Source organism: Patagioenas fasciata, chromosome 27 (genome assembly GCF_037038585.1).
Source record: "Patagioenas fasciata isolate bPatFas1 chromosome 27, bPatFas1.hap1, whole genome shotgun sequence".
NCBI lineage: Eukaryota > Metazoa > Chordata > Aves > Columbiformes > Columbidae > Patagioenas > Patagioenas fasciata.
This window is the reverse complement of record NC_092546.1, coordinates 6,597,151-6,618,342: the sequence shown is the minus strand read 5'-3', so window position 1 is coordinate 6,618,342 and position 21,192 is coordinate 6,597,151. Positions and strand designations below refer to the sequence as shown.

The 21,192-nt window shown below is 53.7% G+C and overlaps 1 protein-coding gene and 1 long non-coding RNA gene across 3 annotated transcripts in view; one reads left to right on the top strand and one right to left on the bottom strand.

Moving 5' to 3' along the window:
- Positions 1-21,192, bottom strand: part of REXO1 (RNA exonuclease 1 homolog) — a 29,896-nt gene that overhangs the window by 6,417 nt on the left and 2,287 nt on the right. The window contains exons 1-11 of one of the 2 annotated variants that reach the window (XM_065858160.2): positions 18,215-18,323; positions 11,933-13,701; positions 10,778-10,879; positions 8,607-8,808; positions 7,786-7,949; positions 6,025-6,162; positions 5,453-5,576; positions 4,337-4,450; positions 3,122-3,259; positions 1,624-1,737; positions 963-1,036 (exon numbers count right to left, since the gene is read on the bottom strand). In XM_065858160.2, coding sequence (XP_065714232.1) covers positions 963-1,036; positions 1,624-1,737; positions 3,122-3,259; positions 4,337-4,450; positions 5,453-5,576; positions 6,025-6,162; positions 7,786-7,949; positions 8,607-8,808; positions 10,778-10,879; positions 11,933-13,701; positions 18,215-18,257 — 2,982 coding nt within the window. In that variant the 5' untranslated portion in view covers positions 18,258-18,323. Of the gene's footprint in view, positions 1-962; positions 1,037-1,623; positions 1,738-3,121; positions 3,260-4,336; positions 4,451-5,452; positions 5,577-6,024; positions 6,163-7,785; positions 7,950-8,606; positions 8,809-10,777; positions 10,880-11,932; positions 13,702-18,214; positions 18,324-21,192 lie in introns of those variants that run through there. The other variant, XM_065858159.2, reaches the window with a different exon arrangement.
- Positions 4,245-7,036, top strand: LOC139825675 (uncharacterized). The gene is made up of 2 exons (XR_011735886.1): positions 4,245-4,485; positions 5,348-7,036. It is a non-coding gene; the product is annotated as an uncharacterized lncRNA (long non-coding RNA).

Here is a 21,192-nt window from a genome sequence, read left to right as displayed (position 1 = left end):
AGACAGGCTTTTCCAATGGGTTTCTTATCACATCTGCTGTTTCCAGTGCCCTCCTTCAAAGCTGAAAGACCCCGTGCTCCAGCCTCAGACCCACCACGGGATGCTGTGAAACTCCCACATCGGGGCGAAAAACTAAGAAATGCCCAGCACAGCCAGGGAGCAGCTGCGACAGGACGGCTGAGCCGGAGCCTGCTGACACGGACCCTGCTGAGCCGGAGCCTGCTGACACGGAGCCTGCTGACACGGAGCCTGCTGACACGCTCCATGGGGTAGGAGGCCATTAGAGAGATGCTGGTTCTTAAAAGGCCGTGAGGTTTTATGGTCCACAACAGTCACAAAAAACATGCAGAGAAGTCGTGTGTTTATAGCCCCATCAATTTCTCCTGACTTCCCCACTGGATGTTTTTTGGAACACTGATTGAAAAGAATTAAGAGACGCAGCAGCCCGATCCCATCCACGCTTCAGACTCGGACCGATTTCAGGGTGCCCACACAGCCCACTGTGCCCCAGAGCTCCCTCCCCAGCTCTGCCCTTTGTCCGGAACAGGAAGGGCACACACCCCTCCAGAACCCGCCAGCCTCGCTGGCCCCGCGTCGCCCCGGGCTCCGAGAGCAGGACCACAAGATGCCTCAGAATAAAAGCATTCTATGCCTTACTTCTCACTTACTCAATGTTTCCCTAAAGAACTCAGTATATGAGCCTTTGCTGGGCAGCTTAATCCACCGGCATTTGCTTAGAACAAATGAAACCACCTCACTCCAGAGGGATGAATCTCCTCTTTCCTGCCAAAAACCAAATGTTCCTACCTTTGCACAGCGAAAGTTATTTAAGAAGCACTTGTCTCCCCTCAGGAAGCAAGCCGCCATTCTTCTAGAAGCTTAAGCAATGATTACACAACCATCACATCTGTAAGCGAGGACAAACGTCACTGCGAATAAAAAGGTGTTGCTCAATGACTCACCTTAGCGACCTGGCAGCCCGGCGAGCCCACAGCTCCCGAGCAGCAGCTGTAGTGAGTTTCCCATCCGCCCGGCACTGAAAGACAGGAGAGAAAGAGTCAAAGAGAAGAGTCCTGTTAACAAGAGACCAGGTTCAGCTCTCGCATGCGGAGATATCCTGGATGAGTACAGCAACAATTATGCATCAAAGGTGAAAAATAAGTACGGATTCGCACGCAGCGATCTAAAGAGTTTAAGCCAGACAAACTCCAGAAGCCACCTGGGTGACGGAAAACTGGAGCAGAGCTCAAAGCAGGTCAGTGCCGTGCTGCACGTGAACTCGACCCAGAGCAGTAAACTCCACTGGGCAGGGACAGACACCCAGTGCCCCAGGTCAGCTCCTGAAAAGACCGATTTCTTCAAGAGGCACAGGACGGGGGTTTGGTTTGGTTTGGTTGCCTGTTTTTAAACACCGATGAACAGTCTCGCTCCAGCCCAGCGCCACATTCTCCCCAGCAGCTCTTGCAGGGCGATTTGAGCAGCAGCAGGGCCACCCAGTGACACAACCGGGAACTGTCACAGCCTGTGCGCAGGACCAGCCCAAACACACAAACGTTCCACAGCGACACAGCGGGGCAGACTGTCCGGAGCCCGGCTGGAGGGAGCAGAGGTATCGACACGCACCCCTCTGCTTGCGCAGCCGTCCCCAGTGGTGGACACACTCCTCCTTGCGGATGCAGCTCCCAGAGGCCGAGACCATGTACTCGGTGCCACAGCGACAGCAAACCCTGCAGGAGGCTTGAAGAGAGGAGAGAAGCAAGAGACAGGTCACTTGAAACCCTTCGCCTGCTAAACTTGGCCAAAGAACAAGTAAATCAGAATCGCCCAAGCCCCGAACACCGATGAAACAACTTTTCCTGTTAAAAAGGATTTCAACTGTTGTTTCAAACTCCCATAAAGATGCAGCAATCCCTCTGAAAATGCAGTTCGGTAGCATTTGCCCTTCAAATTTTGGTGCACAACTTCAGCCCCACCACAGTCCACATCAACGTTTGCTGCATAGTTTCTCCATCCACATCAAATTATGTTGCACTCTAACACAGTTATTTTAAGAAACAGGATAAATAAGTCATTCCTTGCCCACCAGAGCTAATGAAGCCTGGTTTCCAGGGGATCTGTGCCTTGTCACTTCTAAATGACACTCGAGTTCTTCCTGGGCACAGTGTTTCTGTGGGGATTCTCCAGGGGATGCTTACAGCACAGCCCCGCTCAGGGAGCTGCCCGCCCTGCCCCTGAGCTCCGTGCCGATCCCCGAGCTCCACTGCGAACACTGGAGCTGCCGGCACATCCCCAGCTCTGTTACACCAGTCTAGGCCACTTCTGTCCCCTGACCATGGTCACAGTATTAACAGACTAGTAATAGCTTTAGTTAAATAAAACCAAATTCAAAGAACCTGCAACATCTGCAGGAAACTGCAGAAACAGAGCAACGAACATGATCTCAGAACCATACAGAGGAGCTGGCCGGTCAGCTGGAGAAAAGGGCTCTGACAAATCCAGTGTTCGACAGTGTTAACGCAAGGGAGCTTTCCCAGGCTGCCTCAGCAAGCGTGGGACAAATGTAGACACAAGGTGTTAACACGGATGAGCACTTAACACACTTGAGTGAGGTCTCACAGAGAGACGCCCGGAGGAGCGCGGCACATCCGAGTGTGCGTCTGATCCTGCTGCACCACAGCCTGCCCTGACCAGCACCCCCGTGTGTGTCTGATCCTGCTGCACCACAGCCCGCCCTGACCAGCACCACCATGTGTGTCTGATCCTGCTGCACCACAGCCCGCCCTGACCAGCGCTTGGGAAACACGGGTCCTGCCACGGGAGTTCTAATTTCAGACAGCAGAGGACCCCAGCCCGTCCTGAGGAAACCTGGCGATCGTCTTGTCCAGCTGCCAAAGAGGCTTTAGGGAGCTGCCTGGCCCAGGGCTGTCTAGATCGAGCAGAAAACTGTGCGACCCAAGCCCATCGCAAAACCAGCCTGGCCCAACGTCGGTCCGGATCACACCGCGACAGCGGTTCATACAGAGACAAAAAACGCACAAAGACCATCGGCAAGCAGGCCGGGCGCCTCCGGCTGTAATGTATCCAGCAGACCCTGCAGAACGAAGGAGCCAGCAGAGCTTACAGTCGATCGTTTTCTTCTCCTCCGCAGTGAAGAGGACGGCGCGGCCGGGCCGCTCCGGGTGCGGCATCGGGTAACCGTTCTCCTTCAGCTGCTCCTCGGTCATGAGGTACTCCTTGAGTCGCCGGTACAGGGCAGCTCCTGCACACACAGACAGTAGGCGCTGGTTGTTTCACTGGTTTTGCTTTATCGAGCCTCCTGCCAGGGTCCCCACTGCTCTAAACTTGCTTCCCCTGCCTTTGTTCTGGGCCGACAGAGAAGGAGGTGCCAGGGCAGTATTTTTGGGTGCACAGGGTGATTTTTAACCTCTTTGACAACCTGCATTAATTCTGGAAAACGGCTGAAATGGGATTGCACCTGCAGGCCTTTCTGTTAGCGACCTGAGACTTCTCCCATTTTCATGTCTTAAATGCTAATGCTATTTTTTAACGCAGCCCAAAGATGACCCTCCAAGGCCACCCACAGCTAGCTGAAAAATTCATTATCGAGCCTTTCTTCCTGCTGCTGATCTCAGGCTGCTCGTTTCATTTCACAGAATAATTATAACTTCTCGCACTCTGCTCGATATCTCTTCTTTCGCTGCTCCGTTAAGCCCTTCCAATATTGCTGTGTACCCTTTGATGTTGCTTAGCTGAGCTATCCAGGCCCTTTTAAGCTTTCTCCATGTCAATTCATTCTGCTCTGCGGCCTCCCCGTCTCTTCTCTGATCTCCTCAACAATTTGCCTACATCTCTTGGCAACCAAAACACCCATAACCGATTTGAGCCAACATGAATAACGCTTGTGGCACAATCCGCTGGCTACGATATGACCTTCCTATGACATTTGCAAATGTGAAAATGAGCCCTGCGGAGCAGGTGGAGATATCTGTGAGTTCGCCTTTCGGTCTGACACGCAGCTGTGAAGTACCCGCAGGGCAGGAAAGTTACACTCGCACAGAAATAACAGCCCGAAAATCGGTAACACCCAAAACGCGAGGCAGCTCAGAACAGTTACTGACGCCACATCAGAGCCACGCGGACCCGCCAGCGAACAAAGCGGGCAGGTCGGGAAGGTGCTGATCAGAGAAGCGCCCAGGAGCGGGTCCGCAGCGGACGGCAGCCCCTGGGCTGCCCCCGGACACACGGCGGCCCCCGGTGCGCAGCGAGGCCTGCGCCGCCGGCCGCGGTGCCCCAGCCCCGTTTCACAGGTGACGGCCTCGCAGGAGCAGGGTCTCACCTGTTAAATCCTCGGCTCTCAGGCTCCCCGAGCGGTTCAGAGTAAAGCTCGTCTTAGCGGCAAGCTTCCCTCCCAGCACAGCTTCGTGGGACACCACCTTCTTGTTACTCGTCTCTGCAGCGAGAAGAGCAAAACAGGACGGACATCAGGTAAGATCTGAGCAACTAATTGCACTCCTAGAGTGTGGGCCACTACACATCGGCAAAAGGAGGACTCCACTTGTCCTCCTGAATTCTGGCACGTGTAAGGTGGTGGCCCAGCCTTTTCCCTCCAGTTGTGTGTTTACAACTTTTTGGCTTTTTAAGGGCAGAAAGGACATTTCCACAGCTCCGGAAGCTCTGGGAGCTCCACCTGCTCCCTGTGACCAAGAGCCAAGAGAGGACAGAGCACGGCAGAGCGCGACCCACGGTGCCTGCTGCGCCGGCCTCTGCAGGGAGCAGCTCTGCTCCGAGGGCCCTGCAGCCCAGGCTCCCACCCCGAATCTCTCAGCTTTTCAAAGGCAGCCTCAGAACCCCCGAACACGCTCAGCACCTCGGCTAATGGCACACGGGTGCTTTTTACTAATCATTAACTGGCAGTCCTCTCTAAAGGCCGGCCTCCCCGGTCCAGCCGCTCTGACTAATGGCCGTGAAGGTAATGAAGACGGAGGGGAGAAAAGGGAAGAGACTGGGGGAAAAAATTCACAAGAACAGCACAAATTGATTGTTTAATGTACCCTCTCGAGAGCCAATAATGAAATGTCTTAACCCTCTTCGTTTCTCTCTTGAAGCTTAATGTGTGTAACAGATTTCTGCGGTGATGGACGAGTCTATCACTTTGAAGGCATCATGTGAAAGTTACTCCATTAGCGGGGCTTTTCATTTTAAAGAACTTGTGCTAAAAAAAAAATCCATGTGGCATTATCTCCATTTAGGCTGAGCGAGCCAACAAAGCACTGCCGGACCTGCCTCTTGAAGGCCCATTAGAGCTTGCCAGGCTATAAAAAGCTAACTGGAGTTGTTTGCCTTTCAGCATAATGCTTCTGAGAAATGGGTCTGTCTTTTCAACAAGCCCCTCTCTCTGTGGCCTCTAACCCGAGCAGAGCTGCGGCCGTTAAACCAGGGACGCGGTACGTACTGTTCGCACTGGACGGGGAATTGGGCACCAGGCTCCGGAGCTTCTTCAGGGTGTTCACTGCCACGTTCAGGTAGATGTTGCGGCTGGTGCTGCGTTCATAAGCCACCTTCTCTTCCGATAGAGCCTGCAAACAACGCAATTCATCACTACACTCTCCTTCCACTACCGCTTGTGGAGAAAAGAAACGTTCGGCTCTTAAAACACAGAATCCAAGGGTGGCAGCTCCCCAGCAGCGAGTTTACCCGTTATATCCATACACTCACCTCTGCTCACACTTCAGATTCCAGGTGTTTGCTGCCATATCAGGGCAAAAGGCCCTTTTGTCCGGCTGCACCACAAGTCCCTCCTCTGGGGTTATGAAAACATCGCGCGCATCCCCGAATGCAGGGGAAGATGGAATTTCCTACTGGGAATCCCCACCGGTCTTACACTTTCTGTTGTATGGTCTGGAATTGTTTAACTTCAGTCTCCTCTACAGAATTCTACGTGGATAGGGCAGTTCTCCAGGTTTGCTACGATTTTAGCACGTTATTTCCTGACTATATACACAAGGAGCAAGCAGCAGCACAGACCTTGTCGAACGCTTCCTGGGACGAGGAGCAGAATTTCAGGCACTCGTCAATGAAGAGATTGAGATACCGCTGACGAATGTTTGTTGGGACTTTAGCACCAAACTCTGTGGGAATAACAGGCCTCTGTAAGGTGGTGCTCTAGAGGTGAGACAGAGAGAGAGAACGAGGCTGTTCAGGGTTATAGATGTTGCTTTGAGACCCCTACACTTCCTACAGCAACACTGGCATGATTTCCCTTCTGAAAATCTGCCCAAAGTAACCATAGCACGCCCCATTTCTGGTACTAAAAACGCCACTTGAAGCTTTTGTGCCACCTTCAGTATTCAGACTGCTTCAAAAAACAAGTGCGAGTCACCCAGCAGCCAAGGACTCCAGGGGCATGAGTCACCACGCGTTCACACGGCGGCATTCCAGAGCACGGCCACCACCACGCCCGCACCAAGAGCCAAGACGAGGACGGCACCGAGCACCACGCTTCGGACCGGAGACACCGCGACGCGACACCAGGTACGGCACACGGTCTGGAGGGACAACGGCCGCTCCGCACTCGCCAGCTGCAGAGCCGTGTTGTCTGGGGGATTCCTGTGACCTCCCCGCGCTGGGGTTTGTTCTTCCTTTTGTAATACAAATCATGATTCTCCTGAAACAACCTCCCCCTTAAATCGAAGGACATGTTCTTTATGCACAAAAGCCGCATCTTGGACCGAGTGACGCCCTACTACTGCAGCCCATTTAGCACCAGTGTGTCCACCAAATGATACCATTTGCCTCTTTTTCGGAGAGGAAACTCTCCGTTCACCACTAAAGCACCTGTTGTCCTGCCAGTCTCTCTCCAGGAGATACCCATGCACCAAACCACCGGCTGCGAACTGCACTAAAAACAGCTCCACGGAAGATACGAGCACGTTCAACAGGGAGCAACTGGTCCTGTCGCAATGGGAAGAGTGTTCACGTTCCTCACAAGACTTTGATGCTCGGTCCTTTTCATTAAATATTTTATCCTTTTGGTTGATTCTTTTATTTTCAATCAGCTTCAAGTTATATGTCACTACAGTGGCTTCTTGGGTGGGTAAGGAAGAAAATGCCCTTTTGCTCACAATCAGAGTATGTGACGACACAAGACACCATCATCAGAGACACCTCTAATCCAGTCCTGGCACCAACCACACTCCTTGCCACCAGCAAGCAGCTCCTCGTGCCATCCGCAGGGATGGGAGCTGCGCTCTGAGCGGTCCCAGCGAGCACCGCGTCCCCAGCGCCCACCGGAGGGGCCGCACGGCTCTGCTGGGAACTGGGAGCGGAGGCACCCAAAGGCAGGGCAGGAATCCCAGAAATAAAGCTTTTTCCCCAAATACTAACAGCAGTACGACTCTAAATGATCACAGGTGACTGTGCGACGTAACTCATAACCACCTTCCTCAGCACAGCCCACAGAGCCCAGGAAGGCCATTAATCCAGCCCCGTCCCCAGCACAAACAGCTGCACCCCGGCCAGAGCACAACAGAAGACGCAGAGTGGAGACGAGTGATCGATCTTCACACAAACGAGAGCAGCGCTTCAGTATTTCTACCTTTTTAAGCTCCTACCCCTCAGGTGTTTCATTTCTTCATACAATGCTATCGAGGAAAACCACAGGGAGAAACAAACACATCCAATCAACCTAATGAAAACACGGCTGTTCGGAGAGGGCGAAGTTCAGAGCAGCACAACTAAACACACCAGCCTGAGTGGGGAAGACCGGAGGGGTTTCAGATCTCTTACCTGCAGGGAGGGGACGTGCGCGATCCTCTTGGGCACGATGGTGCTGGTGGTTTTCGAAGCCATCCCAGCCAAGGTGCAAGTCTTCAGAGAGAGAGCGGCTGCTTCGGAGTCATTGGAGGGCGCGACGCTCCTGCCAGCAACGGTCGTCTTGGTGCTCGTGAGGCCTGCGAGAAACAAATCGTATTTAGGCAGAAATCATACCACTGGGCTTCACGCTGCCAGAACGAACTTACTATGAAAGGCCCATGCTGCAAGCTGTGGGGTGTTTTTCAAATGGAAGCCTCCAAAGGGATACAAATTGGGTGATTTTACCACCTTCCAGGCCAGGATGGAGGAACCTTCTGCCAGGAAATGTGTCTCATTGCTGTTTGCTTTGGGGTAACTGAGTCAGCAGAGCTCAGAGGCAAGGCCACAGGCACTAACTGCCCATCGCGTCAGCTCTGAGTCCTCCCAGCCAACTGGGGACAACAATGAGCGTTAATTAGCACTTCCCTCCTGTTTGTGCCGCCTCCCCGAAGGCTCGAATGGAAGAGCGAACGAGGAGCAAACACATTCCAAGGAAGAAAAAGAACAGGCTGAAGAGAGGGAGGAGAGACAGGGGAGCAAGGTCGCACATCTAATCTCTTGCTTTTCAGAACAAGATGGAATTTCTCAGGGAAAAGACCTTCCACTGGTCACTACCAGCAAAGATTCACGTCATGGCCAGCGCTAAATGTCTCCTGATAGTTCCACATCTGCTCGGGAGACACTTAAACAGAAGACAGCGTCTTTTAACAGGCGGGAGGACAGGACGGCGGCCACAACTAGCGCCGCTGGCTTACTCTGCTTGGCTGCCGCGGAAAGGGCAACGTTTGGCACGTGAGCAATCCTCTTCTTTTCTCCTGGCAAAGAGAGAGAGGCCTTTTGAACGGCCACGGCCAGCTGTGCCGCCTGCTGCTGCGCCAGCCGGATGCGCTGGTAACACACCTCCTGCGCCGTGGGGCGCCGCGCCGGCCGCGCCGAGGGCTTGCTCGGGACCTCCGCCTGCGGGGAAAACAGGGTCAGAGCCACACGCTCGCCCGCTCAGCCGCCCCCTCCGGGCTCCGCTCGCCCAAACACGTCTCCTTTCCTCGCCCCCTCTGCTAGCAAATGCGGGTTGTTGAGAGGAGATCCCAACCGGCTTCCAGAGCAAAGTATTTGCAAAACAAGGCATGAAGGGGTCCCCTCCGGCAGGGCCCCCAGCGCCGCGCTGTGGGTGTGCTCCCCAGCTGGAGCCCGAGCTGCTCGTTTCAGGGCACTGAGCTCCCCATCACTGCTCTAACCCACTTCTGGACCATGTCGATGCTCTCAGCCCTGCAGCCTTGCACTAGAAAATGAATCGAGCTTCTGCTGCCTCCTGCACGCTTCTTTATTCCATATCACAACGAAAATGTGAGCAACTCTTCTCCATTTCCCCCTGCCGCACCGCGGCGAGTCTCACAGCTCTGCCCCCGCTAAGAACCAGCGCATCTACACCCCCATCGCAGCCGCCCTGCTTCGGCTCTCTAGTTCCTCTAATGACTTAAAAGTCTCGCATATGTGTGCTTATGGGATCAGACCATTACAAAAACCGAGCTCTGAATTCCAAACAGGCTGTGCCTGCCTCTGGAGCCGTTTCACCGCTCCAGCCGTTACCGGCACAAACAAGTTACACACGCGTTTTCTTTGATGTCCAAATTTAGGCTGCAGGGAAGGTGCCAGAAATTATGTCAGCAAAGAGAGAAGTTTTCTAGCAACAGAAGTACGAGAGAAGCAGCTGCACAAACTTCTCCACACTACTTGAAAACCTTTGAAACCCAAGGACGGGCCTCCCTCCCGAGGGCTCTCCAGAGACGGGCGCGCTCGCACAGCCCAGCGTAACGCGGCGTTTCCGAGACCGCGGGCTGGGGACAAACCTGCCCCTGCTGCATTCCTGGGCGCTGATGGGGCCACCAGCTCACTGGATACCACACTGAGCGCGGTCAGACCTCAAACGATAATTACAGACTTCCGAGGGGGACAGAACACTCATTTTCTGCCTCACCTTCAATTCCTTTGGGCCACCATTTCCCCGACAACTGAACTCGAGCCCAGCTGCCCCCCTGTTGCGTGCCCGGTCCCGGAGCTATAAATCACGAGTTAGACTGAGCAAACACTCGAGGTGGAGGGACATGGCAAAGCCAACTGCAGCGGCTGGGGCTGGGGGCCGGGCCGGGGGTGCGGGGTCCGGCGCGTGCCCGCTCCAGCGCGGCCCCGGCTCGGGACGCCCACCCACGGAAGGCGTTTTGGGATCAGCTGTCGCATGAAGAAAATGTACTGAAAGATTTGTACACGTCTAAAAGGCACCTCGTTACGATAAATATTTGAGTTAATGAATTTCCAACCCATTTCCTTCGGTCTCTTATCTCTTCACTTGGGAAGAAAGGGCCCTTATCGAAACACACGAACCGGCTGAAGATACGTAGTTAAATAAAACACATTGTATTGACCTCAGGGCTTCGAATTATTAAAAGCAAAGAAACCTCTCCTAGGCAGAGAGGAAGGAAAGAACAATTAATTTGGCCTGCGCAGCTCAACCCGTGTGTAAGCCCGCACTCCTGTCCCGCTGGAACGTAACACCGGGTAATCTGTGCGCAGCACCCGCAGGGAAACACATTAAACCCTCAGAGAAAACACGAATTAAAACCCCAGTGAGAAAGGAAAAAATCAGAACATCCTCCTTGCCTTTTTTTATTATTATTCTCCTCTGTATTCAAAGTATTTTCACAGTTGTAAAAGAAGAGCATCGAACAAGATGCTGTTGATACCGTGGCTGATCCAGAACAGACATAAGGTGACGGTTTTAAACATCTGCCAAAACTCCTGTTAGGCCACAAGACAAAGGACAGCGCTGTCACACAGCCTGAGCCCGTGTCCAGCTCCCTTCTACCCAAGTGTTGCAACAGGACAGGAAATCCTCACTTCAAAGAATCCAAATTCTAAACGCTGCACTTACATTTCCTTGTTTGACAAGATGAGAAATCCTTCTTTTTTGGCCCGGAAACAAGGTAGTTAAATTATCTTCTGTCTTTTCTTCTTTTCCTCCTTCTCTGGATTGCTGGAAAACAAGAGAACAAGTTCTACACCTGAGCAGACTCGAAGGTGCCTCCCCAAGGAGGGATCTGAAGAGCAGAAAGCCCTGGGGGCGGGAGGCAAGACCAACACGTGGCAGCTGCTGACCCGCCAAACCAAGCCTGGTTCTGAACCCAAAAGCCACCAAAAAGCCACCGAAGAGCAGAGGCAGCTCCCCCCGCAGCCCGAACACCCCCGCAGCGCCCGCGCCCCCGCAGTCTGAAAACCCGGGGCTCTGGGGCTGTGTTTTGGTAACAACTTGGGGCCGATTCATTTCTGCCCCGTACAACGCGCTGCAAGAGCCGGCCCCGAAAGCCTGCTCAGCGCAAACCACGGTCCCGCGCTCCACGCTGAGGGGACGATTCCCTGCGCATCTGTCCACAGCCACATCTGCAGAGGTGACAAATCCCCCGGTGACGCTCCTGTACGGCCGGAAACGCGGGGTCAGCAATGAAGCCCTCAATGGATGAGTATTCCCACTGCAGCATCACCGCGGGCAGAAGTCCCGGTGTGGGTGGACAGCGGTGGCACAGCTGGAGCGTTCGCTCACTGCGCACCAGAAATGAAGGGGGGGTTTGTCTGCTCCAGCCCCTGTCCCACAGGCTCAGTGCCAGCAGCTGCTCTTTAGCCTTTCACACTTGCTCCATTGTTTCAGTCTTGGAAAACAAGGGTCTTGCATCCTCGGGACCCCTCGCAGCCCCTGGCAGAAGCCTTTTTCATGTAAATGCTGTTTTTTAAACTCCTTATTCTGAAACCCCTTGCACCCTTAGAAGAAATTTCACCCTCCATTTCTTACTTGCACCACCTATAAGATATCCAGAGATCCTCACTATGTATCTGCAGTATGCATTTAGAACAGGCAGCAGCAATGTGAGGAGCTCCAAAGTGTCCAGTGCCAACTACATCAACTTAACTTGCACCGACATCCTTCCAACATCTGGAGCCTCCCCCCGTGCCCCTTCAACACCACCAAACTGAACCCGAACCCTTTCCCATGTAAACGGGGGAGAACCAACCGAGCAGCCCAAACCAGCGTTACCTGTTTCCCCAGCCTTCCCTTGTCTTCAGTTTTCACATCTGTAGATTCATTAAAAATCCTGAGACACTCTTCCATGGGATCTGACTCCAAGTCCAACTCCTTCTCCAGGAGCGAATAATCAATGTCATCGGCTGCTGAGGAGGACGCTGACGACTTTGACAACTTAGAGCGTTTCGTTTTCTTTGTCCCTTCATTTTCGCTCTCAGAGTCCGAACCAGAACCGTCAGCATCCGAGTCCGAGCTCACGTCAGGCAACGTGGACGGCAAAGGCCGGACTTTGTCATCATCGTCCCCGCTCTCATCACCAAACAGGTCAACGTGACTCAAGCTCGGCTGCTTCCGACCCTTCTTCGAATCGCCTTTGTCTGTAGAACTGACCTGCTCTCTCTTTCCCTCCAGCGCTGGAGCCTTGGTCCCTTTCTCTCTGTGTTTATGGCCAGAGGTCTCCTTACCATTCTTCAAGTCAGCTGCCTTGGGTCTGGAGTCCTTCCTGCTGCTCCCCGGCCTTTCTGAGCCGGAGCCCCTGCTCGCGGCCTCGCTCCCGCTCTTCCCTGAGCCACTGCTGGCAGACTTGGACTTTTCTTTCTTAAGCCCATCCACCTTTTCTGACCTTTGTTTCTCAGGTTTCCTTACACTGCTGTCGGTTTTCACTTTGACACTTTTATCCTTACAGCTTTTATCTTCATGCTTGTTTTTTCCTTTTTCTTCTTTCTTAAGCACTTTGTCTTTTTCTATATTTTTACTCTTCTCCTTCTTACCAGCCTCGCTGACGCTGGGTGCTTTACTAACATCTGGTTTCTTCCTTTTGGTTTTGTCTTCTTTATTTTTATTTTCAATTTCCTGGTCGTTCTTACCAGAACACAGTTTTGCTCCTTTCACATTCTTGTCCGATGAGCCTTTGGCAAGACTCTTGTGTGAGCTCGGAAGGTCCTCCGTGCCACACGGCGCCGCTCCTTTGCTGTCCTGGGAAGCAAAATCATCCATTCTGGAGCTCCGCTCGTTGCTGGATAACCCATCGTTCGATTCACTTTCGGAACCAGCTCTGGATTGTGAACTAACAGAAGCTGGTTTACATTCTGCATCGGCCTCGTCTTCGGAGGAGGAGAACCTGGCGCACACGTCGTAGTCGTCGGGCTCTTCACAGAGCTTCTTCCGCAACGGAGAGCAGGACTCCTCGAAACCTGGCACCCTGCCCCTTTTAGACACCTTTGGCTCCTTCGTCGCGGCTTTGCTCAACAGCCTGGCTGAGTAATTCGACAGTGGGTCATATTCCAAGTCTGTAGAAGGCTTAGAGTCATCAATCACGTATTTATTGTTAGTGACAGTGCTACTGTACTTTTTATTCTGTGCTACAGCCTTGGGAACGTATTCCAGTGAGCTGCCTTTAGATCGGGAACTATCCAAAGTGTATTTACTTGAGCGGCTGGCAGCAGCGAGAGGCGTGGGGTTGTAGTCCGAGTTGTTATTGAAGTTATAGCTACCGGGATTATATTCTAAGGAGGTAAAGGAATCATTCTGTGTCCCGGCAGCTGACGTGGGCGCAGTTGAAATGAGCGAGGAGGCCTCTGAAGCGCCGAACTCCTTTGTGGTTTCCAGCAGCTCCTCATACTTCTTCTGCTCTCTCTCCACCTCGTTTTTAACGGCCTCGATGGCCTTGTTGACCAGCTCCAGCTCCAGAATACCGGGGGCCACATCTGTAACATCAGACAGGGCGTCATCCTCGGGCGAGGGCTGCGGCAGCTCTGGATTGTAGGGATCATAGCCCCGCTCTGGAAAAGAGAAGGGAAAGGTAACTTACTGACGGCAATTCAGTCCACATTTTGTCAAGGTTTCCTTAGACAAAAACATGTAAAAGGTATTTTTAAGGTCTGCTCTCATCAAAACCCAATACCGAAAACCAATACCAAAAGCTGTGCCTTGCGCCACAGAACAGATGTTTGACCCCTAAGCCCCGGTGACGTTCTCAGCAGCAGGTGCGTGGCCAGACCGGACCTGACGAGCTGCTCGCGGGTCTCATGAACTAGAGGTCTGGATGCTGCTGTTCCAGACGAACCGTCTGCTCTTTGCCTCAAAGACAGCGGTAAAGCCGCCTTTCCAACACCAACGGGAGAACAAAACCGCAAGCAGACGGATAAAAGTGAGGGAGAAAAAACTGACAAACTCTCAGGTCTAACATACATGGAGAGCCATACACATACAGGTCCCCAAAACCAGGGAAATTAAGCACGCCAGCTCAAATCCGCCTCATTCTGCTGCCAGGGGAAGGATGTGGGTTGCCCGAGCCCGTCCCACAGCACAGCCCCCGGCCGCACGCACACCCGACAGCAGGACCCGGAGGAGCCACCTCTGCTCCCGCAGCCGTCCCATCCGGCTCAGGCGCTCCCGGTGCACAGGCGGCTGAGGAGCACTCTGCTGGTTCTGCTGTTCTGATACACAGGATGGATCCCCGCTGAAGCAAAACGGGCGAAGTGAGGGCACCATGTACTCAAATAACTGTGGATGGTGGTAACATCGAGGGCTGACACTGTCCTTTGAGAATCACGAGATAACGAGCATCGAGATCACAATCCTACACGGAGCGGTCAACTAAAGCACTACCAGGACAGCCTTTAAAATACAAATATTTTAATAAATTAATGTACCTCAGACATATCAAATAATCCTTCTGACACACAAAAGGGTGAAGTTAATATCAACACTACACAAAACAAGCTATTAATAATTTACATGGGACCTCGGGGAACAATTCATTTAACCTAGAACTATTTTAGAATATACTCAAACGAACTGCACTTAAATCAGCCGTTTCGGCACAGAACGTGTAGGGGCGTAAAACAAGATTCTCCCAAAACCCCACGCTGGTTGTCTCTTTTCCGGTCTCGGCGGTGCCGGCTCTGGGCGGCCAGGCCGTGGTGGGGCGGCGGAGCTGCTCCCCGCAGCGCTTCCCCGCGCCCGGCCTTCCAGCCTGCGCAACAGCCGCGAACCAAGCTGACGTTACACGAGTGATGGGAGCACAAGGTCCCCGCTTTGATGTCAGAGCTCACGGAACACTGAATCATTCTGCAGAAAAATATGTCTGGTTGTTTTAAGCACCCTACCATACTCCGGATGCTTTAAATACAGAAAAGCCCAAACGTGTGACAGGTACCGGTCGCTGTGGTCCAGCAGGTTCTGGAAGAGGAGTCGAGCTCTTGCGCACCCGTGGGACAGGGACGACAACCACGTCCCGTCAGGTGTCACCCAGAGCAGCTGCTGCAGAAAGGGGAGGTGGAAATCAAACGTTCCAGTTTAGGGCAACGGGGAATCTCCACACAGAGGGGTTTGCTGGGCAGGCAGCAGAGGGACCAGCGCCGGCCCAGGGACACTTTCCTGGGTCACCTGGGGCTGGCACAAACGGCTGCCGGGTGACATCTTTGGAGGGGAAGGCTGCCGGGTGACACCTTTGGAGGGGAAGGCTGCCGGGTGACACCTTTGGAGGGGAAGGCTGCCGGGTGACACCTTTGGAGGGGAAGGCTGCCGGGTGACACCTTTGGAGGGGAAGGCTGCCGGGTGACACCTTTGGAGGGGAAGGCTGCCGGGTGACACCTTTGGAGGGGAAGGCTGCCGGGTGACACCTTTGGAGGGGAAGGCTGCCGGGTGACATCTTTGGAGGGGAAGGCTGCCAGGTGACATCTTTGCGGGGGAAGAACAAAAAAGGCGTTTTATTTCAACGTCATCAGAACGGCTTTGTTAGCAGCTTGCCTGTGTTTACAGCGCGGCACTCAGCAAATGGACAACCTTTGCGATTGCAGAAAAATTGTCACCATTGGAAAATTATTTCAAGCTTTTCGTTCAGTGCTGCGGGGAAGAGGCAGCGGCTCCGCAGGAACAAACGGTTCCAGAGGGTCCCACAGGCAGGCGGAGCTCTGCTGCTCTCCAGAAGGCAGCGGCAGGTTTGGCGCAGGCCTCGTGTGCCAGTGCCCAGCAATGAACGTAACAATGACATCCAGCCACTGGGAACAATTCATGCTGAGATGTAAAACAGTACATTTCAAATAACTATCCAGAGTAAATGGGTTAGGAGGGCAGGCAAGAGGAGCTAAGAAAACTGTTTTGTCCACCTCAAATATAACCCTAGTCCTCATGATTTCTTTTTTGTTCTTTCTCTTTTTAAATACAAATTTTAATTAATAAAATGAAGTATTAAAAGCATAGATAACCTCGTGGTTTAAGAACAAAGTGGCAGCAAGGTCTGAGGGGGTACTGCAGCCAGATGAGCCCACCTGGGCTCTCCCCACGCCCCCACTCTGCGTTTCTCACTCCAGCAGAGATATTATTGCCACGTACAGCACATCGTGAACCAACACGGCCACTTCTGCAGTGGAAAAAAGGAAGTAAATCTGAGAAAAGAAAGTCTCAAATTAGCAAAGCTGAAAACGCCTGAGCAGTGTGGAGCCTCCTCCGGTCTGCAGCGTTTCAACCTGCGGTGGCAAAGGGTTTCACCAGGTGCTGCTGCGCCTGGCGCCACCCAAGGACATCTGGGTGGGTTGAGGCGGTTGACCGGGGGCGTCACAACCAGCACAGGAGGGGTGGGCCGCACCGAGGGACACGAGCAGCCACGCGTCGTCCTCCTACGAGCCACAGGCCGCTTTCTCAGCTCAACCGCCCGCGATAGCTGTGACCAACCTGCCCGAGCGGGTTCAGCCCAGCAGGGGACCAGCTCCGGCGCGGGACACGGCACCCCGGCCCGGCCCACGGCGCCACCGGGGACCGACGCCTTCGAGGGGGAACCTCACTCTGCCCACGGGGTGTTCGGGCAAATCCTCCAAAGCAGCTCAGAAAGCAGCGTCCACGGACAGCACGCTCCTGACCGTGAGACAACGCAACCCGTGCAGTTCTGCCCCTGGCACAGCAGAAGAGGCGTCTAAGAGGTCCTCAAGCCCATTAGACACGGTGGCTGCACCCTCTGGGAACCCCGCAGTCCTGGAGCACGCCTGGGACCGTCACTGCCTCACACACAACACCCGTCAGACCTGGGGAGGCCAAAGGCAGAACGGGACAGTCCGGCCCCGGCAAAGCCGTCATTTGCATTCCTGTGTCGCCGCTGTCATTACAGTCCCCTCCGCTCCGGCGCTAAAGCAACAGCATTGGAAAAGAACATCAGACACGTGGGAAGATCTGTGATAAACGCCGTGTTTCCCTAGGAGGAAATCACACCACTGATGTGTTTCTGCCCTAACCTGGGAAGGAAGGTGAGAAACTGGCGTGTTCGGCAGGAGAGGGGCAGGGAGCGAGGGCCGGTACCCCAGACACCGCAACTGCGCCCCAGCCCCACATCCCGGCGCCGCACGGGCTGGGCGCGCCTCGCCGCTCGAAAATCAATGATACACTAACCTGGAGAGTAAATGTTTGGATTGTTTGGAGACCACTTTATTCCGTCTCTCATTTGAGCGTCCAAGTTATTCCTCAATATAGAAAAGCTGAAATTCAGCTTGCAAAACAGAAAAAAATAATACTTATTTTTTCTGTCTTAAAGAAAAAGACCAGAAAACACGTCCACATCTCCTGTACAAGTGCTTGGTAAAACTAAGGATCTGCTCCAAAACTGTATCAGCAGAGCAAGCTGTCATTTCAAAGGAGCAGAAGGAAGCAGACAGGAAACCCTTCACGCCTGCTGCTGCCTGCTTTGCTCTGCTGGGCTCAGCGCGAGCGCTCACTGCGAGCAGCACGGCCGCACGCGCTGACCCCCGCCCGCCAGCCTTGCCCCGGCTTGCTCCAGACCTCCCATCTATCTCCTCAACACCTCTCCCATCTGCTTCACCATTGCGGGGGGAGAATTCCCATTAAAAAAGTGTTTAAGTATTTCAATAGTCACAACTGGACATTTTGACAAACAAAATTTAAAACTTAAACTTTCAAGCTCTATTACATTTTAAAACTCCAGCTGTGACTTATGAATGACTAAAACAAAACTCAGAACTGGTTTTAAAACCTGTCTGGCTTCAGTTAACTCAGAAGCTGGAGTTAATACTTTGCCACTCAGACACCTGCAGCTCCACAGGCTCTGAACCAGCAAACCCCACACGGTCCCCAGTTCCCAGCATGGATCCTCATTAATGAAAACCCTTGTGCAACCGAGCCCTTCAAAGCGGAGCGGAGTTTCTGCACAGTCCGAGCACTTCAGAGACGGACACAGCCCTGCGGAGCAGAGCAGAGCGAAGGGCTGGCACGTGAAACCTCTCTGGAGCAGGCGCTTCCCTCCCTGCGCTGCAACCCACGCAAAACACAACTTCAAAGAATTACCTGAGCTCCCCGCGGTTAATAAATATTGCAGATATTTGTTCATGCTGTACTTGAGGCTTTGGAATATTTGCTTGGTAGAGCGAAGAGGCTCCGGCACAGGCTCATGGCACACGCTGACCGTGTGCTGACACAGCACTTTCTGGGCTGCACAGATAATTAGGGCAGGACTTAACCAACCCAAAGTCCCGCCTTCACCCTCATTTACTCCCGGGTTGGGTTTTACTCAAGTGCTTGCAGGGGCTTTTTGACTGTTTCATTCCTTCCTAGCGCTATTATAATCATCTTGGGGAGCTTTTTGACATCGCGCCTTCCTCACTCCAAGAGTAAAAGCTGCTTCTCAATTTGAGCCAACAGAACTTGGCAAGCACGGTGGTTTCCAAGCGGCAAACCTGGGTGTGCCAAGGGGTCCCGCCTGGCACCCCCAGCTCTGCAGCCCTCGCCGGGCTCCGTGAGCCCCAACGCCGCCCCGGCACCTCCAACCGCCCCACCCGGCCGGGGGCCAGCGGCTTGGGAAGCCAGGACTAGCGAGGTGTGCCTCGCTCCTCCAGCCAACGCAGCACCGCGGTGCCCAACTGCAGGGGAAAATCAGGGGAGTGTTTAAACATCACGTCAGATGCTCCACACCAGAGAGAAACTCATGAGAGCAAAGGGCTCCGGCGGCGGGGCAGGGAGCTCGCACGCCAGCACAAGGCAGCTGCTGCACCCTCCCGGCGTGGCAGACTGGCTCGCACCTCCTGCTGTAACCGGAGCAGGGAAGAGCCACGCGCGGGCTGTGCGCCCACAGCAAACCACAGAACCACCGCGCCATTCAGGCTGGAAAAGCCCCTCGAGCTCATCAAGTCCAACCAAAGCCCACCCCTGTCCCTGCCCCATGTCCTGAGAACCTCCTGTCCGTCTGTCCAGCCCTCCAGGGACGGTGACTCCAGCACTGCCCTGGGCAGCCTGTTCAATGCCCCACAGCCCTTTGGGGAAGAAATTGTTCCTAATATCCAATTGAACCTCCCCGGTGCAACCTGAGGCCGTCTGCTCTTGTCCCACCACCCGCAGAAAGGCCAGAAGGGGGAGGCGACCCGGCCGCCCACGCTGACAGCCCAGCAGACACGGGAAGAGCTGCACCTGCCCGCCCGCAGCGACCGCCCACGGACACCTCGGTGAGCGACAAATCCCCCGACGGCCGCAGAGCCCCACGCTGGTTTACGTGGGAGACACCTCCTGACCTCACCGTCAAGTGGGTTTTCTATTCTTCATTTCAAAACTCAGTTAAAAAAAGATCCACAGGCGAGACTTTGGTAATTACTGTCCTGAACACAAACATGGAAAATAAAAGAGCAACCTCAGCAACGTCCCCACGTGCCCTTGATGGACCAAAGCTCCTGACACCGAACCGCCCGATTTCCTCTCTCGGTGAAGAAACACTGAAGGCAGCTCAAAAGTCTCCACTTCTGCTCATTCCATTTCCCTGTAGCAAATACAGTAGTGAAAGCTCTTTCCTACAAGAAGTTACAGGAAAGGAAAACACAGCTGTTACAGACTTTCTTTCATCTTTTCTACGCACGGCGTGAACCTGCACTGCAATGTCATCCTACAAAGGCAGATCCCAAACAGTGGAGATGCTGCTCCCACAAGATACGGCTGAGTTCAATGCGCAATGTGCTGAAGGAGGAACCCGACCGGCGAGGACGACACCAGCCTCGATTTAACGGTGACACGTGGGCTGAGGATGATTCAGGTTGGTTTGAACATTTAAAGAACCGCTTTACATTTTACCAAATATCACTCTGCACAGCGCTTTCTATACAAGCCACAGCCATCCCATGTGGTCGCTTTCTGGTTGAAGATTTGCAGAAGGGAGAGGTGGTTTCCTGCATCAGCGACAGCATCAACCGAGGTGAAGCTGGGGAGATAAACCCGAGGGTTTATCTGCACCTGGGCTGGGCAAACAGGAGCCAAACAGCGTTACAGCCGCTTACTTTCAAAGATACAACTTAGATCTAATCTCTAAAGCCCTGTCTGTCCAAATAGAAAAGCCACACAGTGAGAAAACTGCTCCACAGGCTTTGGACCACGCTGGAGAACTGCCAAGAACCGCCCCAGGACGGAGTACTGGGGCTGACAGGCTTGTTCTTCCCAGCTCACACTAGAACCAGCAGACACAGAGGAGCTGAGGCCTCCAGACCCGGCCACGACTTTCTGCTCGGGGTTCAAAAAACATCCCCTCTCCAGCATCTCCTGACGGCGGCTGTCGACACCAGCAACCAGAGAGCTGCCTTCCCTAAGATATTTATGAAGAGATGTTTTATGCTTCTTTTATGTCTTTCAGCACACTCAAGACCCAGACTTTAAAGAGAGACCTACTTTTCTCCTCTCCAGCCCTTGAAGAGACGCTTTTAGGACTGAAGGCAGTCCTTCCCTCCCACTTACGCCGCGCGCTTTCAAAGCACTTCACACGCATTCAATAATCTTTTCATCCCGCTCCGAAGCGGGCGGGTTTGAGTCATTTTGTAGATGGAAAAGCACTTCAGCCGAGCCAGGATTAGAATTCATAATCTCCGAATTCCCAGTCGCGCACGGGCTCACGTCCCGTCCCTCGGCCCTCCAGCTCTGCCGTGGAAATGACCACATCAGCGCAAGGTACCACCCCGCAGGTACCACCCCGCAGGTACCACCCGCAGGTACCACCCCGCAGGTACCACCCCGCAGGTACCAGCCCGCAGGTACCAGCCCGCAGGTACCACCCGCAGGTACCACCCCGCAGGTACCAGCCCAACACCTCACTCGCCTCTCAGCCAGCGCCGATCTCCTCCAAGCCCCCAGGCTGCCACACTCTTTCACTCTTTCACCTTGTTTCCCTGAAAATAAGATGGGGTCAAACATGCCCTGCGGACCAGACACATCACACCGGTTCCCTCCTCACCCTAAAAGTTTGTATTTAATGAATTACCCTCAGAGAGGAAGAGAAGGGAATTCCAGGCACATGC